Source organism: Cololabis saira, chromosome 19, assembly GCF_033807715.1.
Source record: "Cololabis saira isolate AMF1-May2022 chromosome 19, fColSai1.1, whole genome shotgun sequence".
Classification (NCBI taxonomy): Eukaryota; Metazoa; Chordata; class Actinopteri; order Beloniformes; family Belonidae; genus Cololabis; species Cololabis saira.
Genome location: NC_084605.1, coordinates 31,382,578 through 31,395,848, shown reverse-complemented (window position 1 = coordinate 31,395,848; position 13,271 = coordinate 31,382,578). Strand labels below are relative to the sequence as shown.

At 40.5% G+C, this 13,271-nt stretch overlaps 1 protein-coding gene across 8 annotated transcripts in view; it reads right to left on the bottom strand.

Moving 5' to 3' along the window:
- Nucleotides 1-13,271, bottom strand: part of pald1a (phosphatase domain containing paladin 1a) — a 90,023-nt gene that overhangs the window by 72,262 nt on the left and 4,490 nt on the right. For 2 of the 8 annotated variants that reach the window (XM_061707930.1, XM_061707932.1), the window contains exon 2: nt 145-342. In XM_061707930.1, coding sequence (XP_061563914.1) covers nt 145-329 — 185 coding nt within the window. In that variant the 5' untranslated portion in view covers nt 330-342. Of the gene's footprint in view, nt 1-144; nt 343-10,785; nt 10,914-11,917; nt 12,038-13,271 lie in introns of those variants that run through there. The other 6 variants (XM_061707935.1, XM_061707933.1, XM_061707931.1 and 3 more) reach the window with 5 other exon arrangements.

The following is a 13,271-nucleotide window of genomic DNA, read 5'->3' as shown; positions in this document are numbered from 1 at the left end:
TCAGCTACTATTTGCTTGGCCGAGACTGACAAAAGAGATGATAACGAGGGTAAACATTTCGCCGGGATACTGGGGAATGTCACCACAGTGATCAAAAGGGATTAACGCCCAACTGTGAAAACGCAGATTTGAGGAGGGACTTACGTGATGACGACGGGTGCCACTTTGTTGGTGATAATGGATTTGGCCTTGTTGTTGTGGATGCTGACTGTCTGGAAGGGGCTCGTGGTGAGAGACTGCCTGCTGTCCGCCATCCCGTTACCATGGACACCCTCAAGCGGCGATGCTACGGAAACAGGCTGTGGTGCGGCACTGGCAGTTGTACCCATGCTCCACAAACTGCTGTGAAGGACATCACAGTGGACTCAGAAAGAGGAAACAAACACACTCGCACGTATACACAGACCGGGACGTGTTTGGTGTGGAACAACAGTGAAAAGCAGGGTTAAGTTGTCAAAAGTTGCTTTGTGAATATATCACACTTTAATGATTTAGTTTATCACAGGAAATAAAACAGATTTGCAGATAATATGGAGACTTTTCTTTTATATTAAAAAAAAAAAGGTTTATCATGCCTTTGCTCAGCAAAGATTCATAGATTGTCATGAAATTTGGTGCAAGACTTGTAATTTTGTACCTCTATGAGGTTTATCTAGCCCTTTTTCAGGCAATATGACTTTCAGCATCAGGAGACATCCTTGCTGCTCAGACTACATGACTCACTCTCCTGTAACCATGGAGTCATTCTGCTGTTCACACTGTATGACTGAAACACATACTACACAGTCTGTCAGAAGGATGGTCATCCCACTGATCTCTAAACCACATGTTCTTGATTCTTGATATACAAAGTGGTTTTTCAGATGTGTTAATAGTCAATTTTAGCGCAAAAGTGTAATGGAAAGACTTTTTTCACATTTTCACACCTCTGACGTAATTTAGTCTGTCAATCCAAAGCCATCAAAAATCTAGTTAGCAGGGCCGCTGAGTGGCACAGTGGTTAAAGCAAGCGGCCCATGTACTGAGGCTACAGTCCTCCTGCAGCGGCCAGCGGGCCTTTGCTGCATGTCGTTGTCTGTCTATACTTTGAATAAAGACCAATAGAGTAGGGCTGGGCGATATATCGAGATTTTAATATATATCGATATATTTTCAAACTCGATATGGTATGAGACAATATCGTTTATATCGATTTATTAAAAAAAATAAAATAAAAAATAAAAAAATGTATGATTTTGATATAGCTTATTTTGTGACAAATTGACTTGAATGTTTTATTTGAGATTTGCACAAATGTTTTGTTATTTGCACAACAAAAAGTCTGCCTGTTACTGTCTACATTGTATTAAATTGCACAGTGTATTTTAATTTAATTGTTATGCAGGAAAGGGATATTTGTTTTATTTTATTCAAGAAGCATTTTTATTCTATATGCAGGCAGTTTTTTTTATTTCATTTGTTTTATACATTTTGATATTGTGCAGACCTCTGTTAACAAAAGGAACCTGTGTGACATTTGGCACGAGGCTTTGTATTAAAACTGACTGTTTTTTTAAGGGTTTGCCTCAGAAAAACATGAAGCTAACAGAGATGCTATGCTATAATGCTTTGGGGGAAACCCCAATTATGGCACAGAAAAAATATCGATATATATCGAGTATCGCCATTCAGCTAGAAAATATCGAGATATGACTTTTGGTCCATATCGCCCAGCCCTACAATAGAGCCACAAAATCTTAAAAAAAAAAAAAAAAAATGTAGTTACCAGCCGTTTTTGCCCTCATTTATATGACGTAGTTGTGCTATGACACTATTTAATCATCATGCACAGGTCACTGATTTGCACCAACACAGCTCAAGTTTTTGTACAATTTAATTAAGTAGTTAGTTGGTGATGTGTGGTCCATTCCAACTTTACTTCAAAATAATGAACCAGATGAAAGGTCATGATTAGGTATCAGATACTCAGTTGGCATTTTGAAACTGTTTGGCTGAAGCTACAAATTTGATCTTCAAGGATCTCAACCCAACAGAGCACGCTTCACTGCCTCCAAACTCAAATGTCCGCCGCCGTATAAAAAAAATTATTATTATTATACTTAAAATTCTATCAATTTCTGTCCTCAATGAATTTTCAGTCCCCTTATTAAAACAACTGTAATTCCTAGATGGTGAATGCCATATTTTTGTGAAACGTCTCAGATTAAGGTGAAAGTCTACACTTTGATCACATCTTGATTGTTTCATTTCAAATCCCATCCAAGTGGAGGTGTACAAAAGGCAAATTAATTAACTTGCGGGAGTTAATCAGCACAGCTGAGCAGGAAACATCACCTGCCAAAGCTCACACCGTTGGTGCAAACGGACACCTCTACTACGTTTTTGCTACCGCCAGCAGGACTTGAGAAGTGTGTCTGTATCACTGGGAGACGGGATGAGGCTTGCTCCCCTGGAAACCAAGAAAATAGACTAACATATGGTGAGTGTTGTGTTCCACATGTACATCTATCATAATGACATCATGTCTACATCTAAATGAGGGGTTTTGGGGCCTGATTCAATTTGAACAGCTAGAGAAGAAAAGGTCAATTGAAACATTTATAAAGATGTAGGGTCTGAGAATAACCCATAGAGCCTCTTAATCCAAGAGGAGGCACCAAGAGGTGCTGATCAAACCGCCTTTGTACACAGTTGGTTAGTGCTACAACCAGGGTGCGATTTGCTGGTGGGGATTTTCCCCCCCTCTGGTTTACACGTCCTACCCTCAGCTGAATTATTTTTATCCTCGGGGACAAAATGTATCCCCCCCACCGAAAGTATTTTCACCATTACATCGTAATTATTAACAAGTAATAACAACCAAAATACACTTGTGCTGTGATTTTGATACCGGGAGCGAGTCAGAGGCATCGCGCCCACAGAAAGCAGTTTTATTTTGAAAACCAACCGGATTTTCTTGCATTCCAAAAGTCCGACTTCCGGCCCGCCAAAATAAAAGATACAGTCAGTCAAATGAATGAAAAAATGAAAAGAATCCAAAGAAGCATATCCTCATATTTTTCAGGATCACAACCAAAAATCCTGAGAAAAAATGCGACAGAAGATGAAACCAGATGTGACATTGCTGATCGAATGGTGGACAGCAGCATCTCCCCAGCTGAGGAGAGCTCCCATGTTTTCTGTTAAACTGATAGAGAAAGAATTAATAAATTATCATATTAATTTTGTTTATCTATTTTTATTTGGCACATTTAAAAACAATATTAGGAGAAAATATTTCTGCAAATGCAGTGGTTCAGTTCATGTTCAAAATAGGCCTACCGCCTATGTTATGTAGCTTAAGTGAAAAATATTTCTCAAAATTATCTCCCCCTCTGGTTTTTTCACAAATCGCACCCTGGCTACAACCAATCAGAGCAACAGACAAGGTGACATATTCGGAGTGACAAAAAACGAGTCAACGGGTGAGTGTGTCCTGTAAATAGTAAATTATTTTCTTTTCTTGCTGCCTGTCAGCTAAACAAAAATCACATCTGCCTTGCAAAGGAATGTTTTGAGTCCAATCTTTTGTTCAATTCTTAAAGAAAAAGTCCAAGTCTTTAACTGTGGGTTACAAAGGACTGCTAATCTTCGACTGTAACCGTATGCACCGTTTGCATCCAGATTATGTCAATACTCTGTTGTCATCGTGAAAAATCAAAACAGAGTCTCTCTCTCCAAGAGACGGATTTGATTGGCTCTCCGTGATTTGTGGGCGTGGTTTATGAGCTCCAACAGATGGTGGTTAGATGTAGATGCAGAGCACGTGTGTATTTGCTAGCTGAACATCTAGATTTTTGAGCAAACAGAATAAAACTCTGAAGTTTAAAAACTAAATTAGGCGTAAAATGATTATAGTCCTGGAAGCGATTTCACGAGTCCTACTAAGACCCGCCCTTCTCTGTCTCTGATTGGCCGGCTATACAGGCCATGTTGAACTGCCATTGGTATGAAGGATTTTCCCCAAAGCTAATTCATTTCATTTATTTTTTTTATCTTTAATATCTACAATGTAACGTTGTAATGAAAGGGCAGCTAACATAGTGTGATAAACAAGAACTGTACATTACAAAGTCTGGCCGTCGGCTTTCAAATATTTTGTAAGCATTTAAATATAAAGTCAGAGCCTGGAGCACATGCGTGTACACACACACTAACAACTACACTGTTGACCAAAAAAGTCAAGTAAAATGCAACAATTTGTTTTTTATAAGTTCATATCTAAAGGTTTAATACTGAAAAAACACATGTTAAAACAAGTATTGCACAAATATAGGAAACTACACATATTCGCTATAATGGGGCATATTTAGTTAAAAACCGACTCTTTATGCCAAAGTCGATGGTAATTTCTGATATTCTGAATAGCTACAGACAGTATTAGCGTCGCTTCATTCAGCTTGCAGCACTGAGACAAACTTGAACCGCAGCAGTAGAGGCGATGTATCGTGGTGAACCAATGAGAGACAGAGAAGGGCATGTCCCGCTGGTGTCTTGGCATGGCCATAGGACGATTCTTAAGTTTGCAACCTGGAAAAGACGCAAACGTAGGACCTCTGGATGACGCCTTTATCCAATAAACACACAGATAAACCCAAACAAAATAAAAAATGTGCCCAAAAGACACAAACCAGTTGATTACGTAATTCCCTTTAAGTATTTGCTGAAATACTCTTCATTTCTAGCCTGCTTTATAATCAGGAATCAAATAAAGATATAGTTGGTAGTTAAACAGGGCCAGCATCTAACCACATCAAACAGATCTGAAGCCATCACAACTGTCAAGCTATTACTTTTCTGTTTAATACTGCTATTTCGATATTTCTGCATCATTTATATATTATAAGAACTATCAACAGTTTTGTGAATCTTGTGAATAACAATATAATCTGTGTATCGACACAGCGCCCCCTACGGCAGGTTGTGTATTAGCAAGACCTGATGAATATTCACACAGTGTCTTCTTCTGATTGGTTGTTTGCCGGAAAGTCCTGATCATTTTTAAACTGTCCTTCTAATTCACATTTCACTACTTACACTGGGGATGAGTTGGCAATATGATTACTCTCTATGAATAAAACTGAAGATTTTATAAAAGTTAGTTGGCTGCCTAAACCCAACCTTTAGTCCAACCTTGAAATGTATATGACACCTAAAAATATGCAAAAATAAATCTAAATCTTGATCAAATATTGTGATTTTAAACCATTATGAACAATAAATGTCTGTGATAAGTGCACGAATGACAAGAAATCTAAACCTTAAAAGAGCCATATTCTCACCACACTATTTTTATGCTCCACTGCTGCCATTCTGTTGATTATGTCATTGAGAGGTCAAGACTTTTTCAGATTATTATTACATTCATTTAATTAATCCATTTGTTCTGTATCCAATACAAGTTTATCTTATTAAAATGTAAGAAATAATGTTGATCAAGATTTCTCCATGTACATGACCAGTATTTAGAGGAATAACTTCAGAAATAGAATAATAGAATAGAATAATTTGTACATGGGTCAAAGACGTGATGCTTACTTTTTCTGTCTGATGGAACCTTTTACCTAATAATAAACATAAAAATGAATAAAAAATATAACATGTATGTCTAATACGTTCCTTCTACATGTGCCCACTCTTATTTTATTTAAACATGTTGGTTATTGGTCATTTTCTGCCATCTGAAGTGTGAAAACATCATGTGGGGTGACCGTCCGGCCTTGACTTCTGTTTGGACAACTGGTTTTAAATCACATTAAAACAATTTAAAAAATAATGCTTGCCCTATTGGGCATACTTTCAAACTTGTTTTAGATTTATTGACAAAGTTATGGAACATTTGTACACACATTTCAATCATAATACACAAACTAATCTTGTCCGAATATGTTCATTGTCTGAATTATCATCTGGGGTGACCATGAAAAAAATACAATTGAGGGACTTTTATATTGACAATCATCTCAAAGAGGATGTTGCATCAGCCAGTTACTCCATGAGGGTCCCAGAGAGACATTCTGCAGGTCAGTAGTCTCTCTCTCCTTTACAAATAAATCCTCTTTCTAACTGCTGCAGTGTATACGTCACATTTTGATATCATGTGGGGTGACCACCCTAAAACGGTAAATAATTAGTTTTATTTGCAAATCTATATTTTGAAGGTAAATTTGTTAGTGATATGTGGTGAGAAGTAGCTAGCTTAGATCATATAGCTAACTGTTAGCCTGTTATATTTGATTAAACTTGAAAGCATCATGTGGGGTGACCACCTGTCATGTGGGGTAACCAACAAATGGCAATTCTGTATCAAATTCAAAATTGAATGTCTATCAGTTTTGGTTCAAATATAAATTATTGGTATAGCATGCATAAGTGGATACACCTTGTACACATTTTAAATCAGTTTTATGAATTTTAGAGTAAGTAAGAGGGTGACACTGCCATTATGGATAGAATGTATTTAAAAATGGTTTTCAAAAAATGAAAGGAAAAATGTGTCTATCTTTCTTGAACAGTTAATTTAATTACTGATACTTATTAAAATATAAATTTTGTTATGGAAATCTATTAATTTTGAGATAAATTACGGTCGCCCCAAATGACGGTTTAAAGGTTTAAAAACACTAAAATACCTTTGTTTGAAGTTTTCACATACATGTATGTGTACAATACATTTCAAATGTTTGGAAAATGGCCAAAAATATCTTTATTTTAAGTATTTTAAAAATGGGCTACTCAAAGGCCTTATACGTCTTTGACCCACATATCACTTTCCTGCCAATGGAGAATCACAGTATGATGGAAAGATTGATGAAAAAAGTCGATTTTAACTCATTTTATTTATTCTTTATTAGGAATGGACTGATTTCTTGAAGTAAAAGTTAATAATGGGAGGAAACCGGAGCACCCGGAGAAAACCCAAAACTTTTACTGAACGTGAATATAAACCTTTGCGATGCTCTTCATCTTGTTATTGTTGTTTACTTGGTGACAACCCGTTTGCTTTTGCACTCACTCTCAATCTTGGACTGTGTTCTTGTGCTTATACTGGCGCAGACATGCCGGGGTGAGGAACTTCTTAAATCGTCTCCACAGTGACGGATTATATACCATTTTGGTGTCCTCTTTTATAACAGCATCCTTCGGTTCAGGGAGTTCTTCAATTACTTCAAATTGTTTCAAATTCTCAGTCATTTCTGACCCGTTCTTCCTTCTACTTCTCCGATTCTTTGCTTTTTGCTCAGAAACCCCATCGTGTTGGGAGACCAATGCTGTTTCAGTGACCTTTTCATCGGCCCCCAGCAGCTCAGAGACCCCCTCTGGTTCTGCAACTCCTACTTTTGTTGCCAACTCTTGCAAAATCATCAAGTCTGCTGTTGGTGCACCATCTTCTGATTGAGGTAGGTATTCAATGACCTGATTAACATCCTCAGATTTTTCTGACTTCTTCCTTCTACGTCTCTGCTTCTTTGGTTTTTGTTCAGCAACCCCATCTTGTTCGGAGACCGATGCTGTTTTATGGCGCTTTTGCATTAGTACCGCCTTAGCCCAGCTCGGCTCCGTGCGGCTCGTCGCGGCTCTACCTGTTTGTTCCCGTTTGTTTTTCCACAGCCAGGGGAGAAGCGGGCAGGTTTGGGTGAAGCTGCTGTGACGTACTCGATTGCGCAACACCTTTGTTCGTGTCGGCGCTGATCAGAAATCAGCTGGAGCCGCGAGCGGCTGAGAAAAAAAACAGCCCGTCTACATCCCTTTTTTAATTCTCTCGTCAGCCCCCAGGTTTATGAACATCTGCACCTCAGAGTTGGATCACCAAACAGACGTTTTGCGCTTTATAATAAAATCGCTGCGAGCCGCGGGTCGCTCTCGCGCTGACTCCCGCTGACTCCCGCTTCCTGATTCAAACGTCTGACGGCCCCGCCCCCGACCAATCAGAGGCGTGGAGGGTGGTGACGGCCCCGCCCCCCGACCAATCAGTGGTGCGGAGGGTGGTGACGTCAGAAATAGTCCCTGCTCAGCCCTGATTAGAACCTCACCAGAATGGTTACAGAAAGAGTATCGGCTTGCCCGCCTCAGCCCCTAGTGCAAAAGCGCAAAACGGGGCCGTGGCGGGTAGAACCGAGTTAAGGCGGTACTAATGCAAAAGCGCCATTAGTGGTTAGTACCAGTTTGGACAACTCTTCTGGCTCAGGGTCTCCCACTTTTGCAGCCAAGTTATCACCGACCTCAGGCTGGTTACTTTCTTCGGTGAGTTGTACATCAATCATCAAGTCTGCTGTTGGTACACCATCTTCAGGTTGAGGGCGGTATTCAATGACCTGAGCATCGTCAGATTGTTCTGGCTTTTTCTTTTTTCTACGTCTACGCTTCTTGGCTTTTTGTTCAGAAATTTCAGAAACCAATTGCGATTCAGTGGTCATTTTCAGCTCAAAGACCTCTTCTGGTCCTGACACTCCCACGTTTGCAGCAAAGTCCTGGTTAAGTTCATTGTTGCTACTCTCTACAACAACTTCTAACATCTTGTCATTGCTGTGTTCAGGCTCCGTTGGTGATGATTTCTCAGCTTCTTGTTCAGACACCCTCTCTGGTTCTGAAGGTTCTGAGACATTTTTGAAAGAAGCATTGTCAGTTTGTGATGAGACACTTGTCATTTCTGAGATGTTTCTTGTTGCAGAAGTTTCCAGGGCAGACTTCAGTTCCTCAATGTTTCCTGTGCCTCCAGTTTAGACATCAGATCAAGATTAGCGATTGTTTCTTCTTCTAGTTGCCTTTTTAAATGTTCTATTTCATCAAGGACCGACTTATGGGCCTCTTCCTGCTTGGACTTAACCTCACCGTCTTTTTCAAGCGTTTTGGACGACTGAAGTAGATCCTCAATAATGCCTTTGCATTGCTTGAGTTCTTCTTTACAGACCAGTGTGAGCTGGCGTTCAGCCTCCAAACGAGTTTCACCGTCTTTGATTTTTTTCAAATATGCAAGGGAATCTTTCTCTGCTGTATCCTTACAGTATTTTTCCCGAGCAAGAAAGAAATCCTTCTTCTGCAGCTTTTCCTTAAACATCTCCAGCTCATCTGATGGTTTAAGGTCTCCTCTTGGACCACTTGCAGAATTGTGGATGTTGAGACGTCCCTTGTTCTCGAGGTTGTGAATGGTAGATGCCCGGAAGGGCAGACGGTCCTTCTTCACAAACCCTCGACCAGTCCTTTGTGGCTCGAAGACCTGTTTGCGATTTAATTGTTTCTCAGGATAATTCCTGTTTTGTGTTCCCTCTCTTTTGACGTATCCTAAGCAGGGTTTCTCATTGGTGGGTAAAGCTTTACAGTGCTGCTTCTGAGCAGTAGACGCCACCACATTGCTCCACAGACGTTTAGTTGAAGATCCTTCGCTACCACTCATTGTTATTGTGGTTTTTTTCCAATAAGAGGATTTAAAAGTACTGTTAGAAATGAGTTTGGTAAGGCTCTTGAAGTTATGGTAAAACCGTGATGTGTGTCGGACGAAGTTTAAAAGGCTTGTGAAGTAATCTATAGACATGGATCTTTTCAAAAATCATAAGTAAGTTTGGTCACCTTGAGTGGTACTGATATCTGGTCTGGCCCATGGACTAGCTGTTCCAAATCACTTCTATGGTCTCTGTCGTGGAAAATCCTATTAAAACACTCTTTTTTTGTGAATCCTATTAAAGCGGCAAGAGGTTTAATCAGAGATCCATCCTCTTCAGGTATCCTAAACACTGGACACAATCCTCATAGATCCTCATGGTCATGTTTGTGGGATATTAGAGTTAAGCTATGCCTGCTTTAATCATACAATTTAATTCGAATCCCTATGAGAGGCGGCCACAGGTTTCGAGCAAGCCTCCTCCCCTCTGAATAAACAGTAAGCTTTTTAGGGAACTCGGCAGACAAACAAACAAGCTTTGTGACAACGTAGCAGTCACGGGCAATACAGTCTCCTAAACATCAAGTTAACACATGGTTTGTCGAGAGTCTGCAGCACTGGGGCACACAAAGCAAAATGCACCAGAGAAATAAACATGGTAAAAATGTAAATACAAAGAGAACTCAGCATTTAAAAACTCTCAGATGTGCAAACACACACACGCTGCAGGAGGACAGAATCGGTCCAGCTAAATAAACTGCTTGATGTCACATGGCTTAGGCAATTGACGGTTGTCTTTTGCGGCTTGAGCTCAAAGCAGCTCTGTGTGATAACCAGCCTTGAAAAGATTGGACTCCTATTGTGCAGAGAGGAGTGCTGGGTGAGTCACAGCTGCTCTCCTCGTTGTTGCGTCTGGAGGTGAGCGGAAAGATCAACCGTGTGCTCAGAAAAGCTTTTGAATCCACAAAAAGACTCTTCAGACAATCGCAACTAGTAAGACAACACATTGACTTGTTGTTTTCTCTTAGGATCTTTAAAAAAAATTATATATTATATATATATATATATATATATATATATATATATATATATATATAAAATGCATTTTAGGCAATGTATTACTTCTGAATGAATGAAAAGTAATACATTGAAAAGTATGAATGAAAAGTAAAAAAGTACTGTAAATCTGTGCCCAAGCTCCATAAAAGGAGGCCACGTTTAAATAATACTTTGCTCCAGCAGCCTAAATCTATTTCGGGCCATGCCACATACCAAAAGCATCTCTGTTGCCATATTCTTGAGGCCACCGCAAGAAAAACAACAAAACCCTTCACAGTGGAGCAATCCACCAAAATCTCTGAACTTACGAAGGCGATAAGGAGTGATCCACATTTCCAGATCCTTTTCTTCGCTGCTTCTTTTCCGCCATGGTCCAAAAGAAGTGTGAGAACTTGGCATCACTTCCCAAAATGAAACGTTCTTCTCTGGAAACCCCGTTAACAACCCCCCCCCCCCCCTCAGGCAGAGGGAAACACCCCTTCGTTGGAGCTCAGAGTGCCCGGCTGCTTGGCACTCAGTTAAAAAAAACTAAAAAAAACTGCAGTTTTTGGACCAAGTTCTCTGCTGCTTAGCTGTAAGTGCTGTCTGATGTTGGGAAGCAGGCTCAGGCAAGAGACTCGGGTCTCTGCGGAGAGGACAGGGGGAAGTTATCATACATCTGGTAGCCAGATGGCTGAAGTTCAGCTCCCTTTCATAGGGACGAGCTACGCACAAACACGACGCACGGTTGACTCTTGGACTTCCGTGTGGGCAGCTCCGGGGGGGATTAGCAGCAATCATAAACCAACCAATCAATTACAAAATCATCTACAACCACTTACTGGCGGTCACGTTAACATGTATTTAATTTCATTAGTACGGGTCGTGTTACTGCCAAAAGTTGGCCACATTTTAACAATTTTCCATAAAATCGGAACCAATCTGAAACAAAACCAATATAAAAGTATTTCTAACATTCCTGTGAATGTGAAATACTGCACTGGTAAAAAATGAAAATAAATATAAGGATAAAAACAATATTTATTATAAAAAAGAAACATTAAAGATCAGAAAAGCCTCCTGCCCTTGAACTCCCATTTCAAAATGATTAAAATGTACACATTTTACATTCCTTATGGTAAGGAGAGTCATTAAAGGACTTTTAATCAACATATTTCCTTTACTCACAAAACACAGTCATGCACAATAATATGCACATTCTTATACGGCTCACTGGATGGCCATAAAGCACTCACGTGAAGCACAACATTCGTATATCATCCTTGTCCACACAACTTCCTACAGCTTGTCCCTTGTGGTCATTTTTAAACAGAATGCCTGATACTTCCTGGTGCTCCCGTTTTACGGGCTTCTTGAGGAAATGTGACTTTATAAACACCCGAGAACATGCAACAGCTTTCTGACCCAAACTGATACATCTGAGAGCCTCCTGCGCCTTACCTCACAGCCTGTCAGCTCTGCCGCGAGACCATGCTGCTGACTATTTTTGGCACGGAAGGTCCTGCGACACAAAAGCAACTCCTCCGCGACACTGATTTCGCAGCGCAGGCGGACCAGGTCTGGCAGGCGGGCAAGCTGGGGCGGAGGCCCGAGTAGAAATAGCCCTCAATCACAAACATCCTCCTGAGGAGCCAATGGAGGCAGCTCATCAGAGAGGCTGTTTATCCCACTTGGCAGCTAGAGTGGCGCTAACTACAACCTTTCCTCTAACAACACGGGGAAAAAGAAAAAGTGCAAGAAGTAAATGACCAAACAAAAACAAAAACAGATTTTGCCCTTGATTGTGATTGAGACTTCCGGCCAGGCTGGGTGCAGCCACTAGCACCGATACTTAAACTCAGCTGTGGCACAGAGTGAGACCATGGAAACTGAACCTCCTGCCAGCCAACCAGCGCTGCACCATTCAGGCTTGCCCGATTTAAATTCAGCCGGTGTCCCAACTTTGCTGTAGAAACATCTTCAGACAAAAGGGTCTGAGTGCGGACAGGAAGGAGCTTGCAGCTGCAGGATGCATCTGTTGGTGGCCCCGAGGAAGGATGCAGAGCGCTCTTCATTCACAAGAGATGCAGGGGTTCAGCAGAGATGGGTATCACTGTGTTGCACATAGGAAATCTTTCCACACAACTTCCCATATCAAGGTTGAGCAGCAAAACGTGGCAGCAAAAAAGAATCAAGACTCCAAATTCAATACATCTGATTGTTCTGGCAGCTCTGCTAGTCTAATTCAAGGATTCTGATGGTCTCCATGGAGGCCACTTGTTGAGTCTGAGAATGTGAAGTGTGAAAGCATGTTGGCTGCACAAAAACACGGAGAAATCAAAATAAATCAGGAAAGAAAAACAGAAAGAAACACACAAGATGCATTCGGAAAGGACAAGAAATATATGCGAGAATGTGCAACAGCCGCTTCAGAACTCACTAACTAGCTACTTTAGTCAGCAATGAAGCAACGTTGCATTGATCAACAAAAACCCATCACGCAATCCTGCAAGAGGAAGTGTAAGAGCACCTTAACAGGAAATGCTCAGATGTACTCCCTGCAGCTGTACACATACTTGGCCGATGAGGTTAAGGGTTACATTTAGGCGTGATTCCACAGGACATCGCTAATCCCTGAGCTGAACATCAGTTCTGGTCGGAAATTAGCTCAATACTTCCTTTGCAGATTGTTTTTTTCTTCCTTAAACTGTTCCACAAACTTCATCGTGAATTTGCATCAATTTGCAAACCTGATGTTTGCTCTCATCCCAACACGCACGCATAAAAAAGAAACAGCAATGCCATTGTTCAAGAC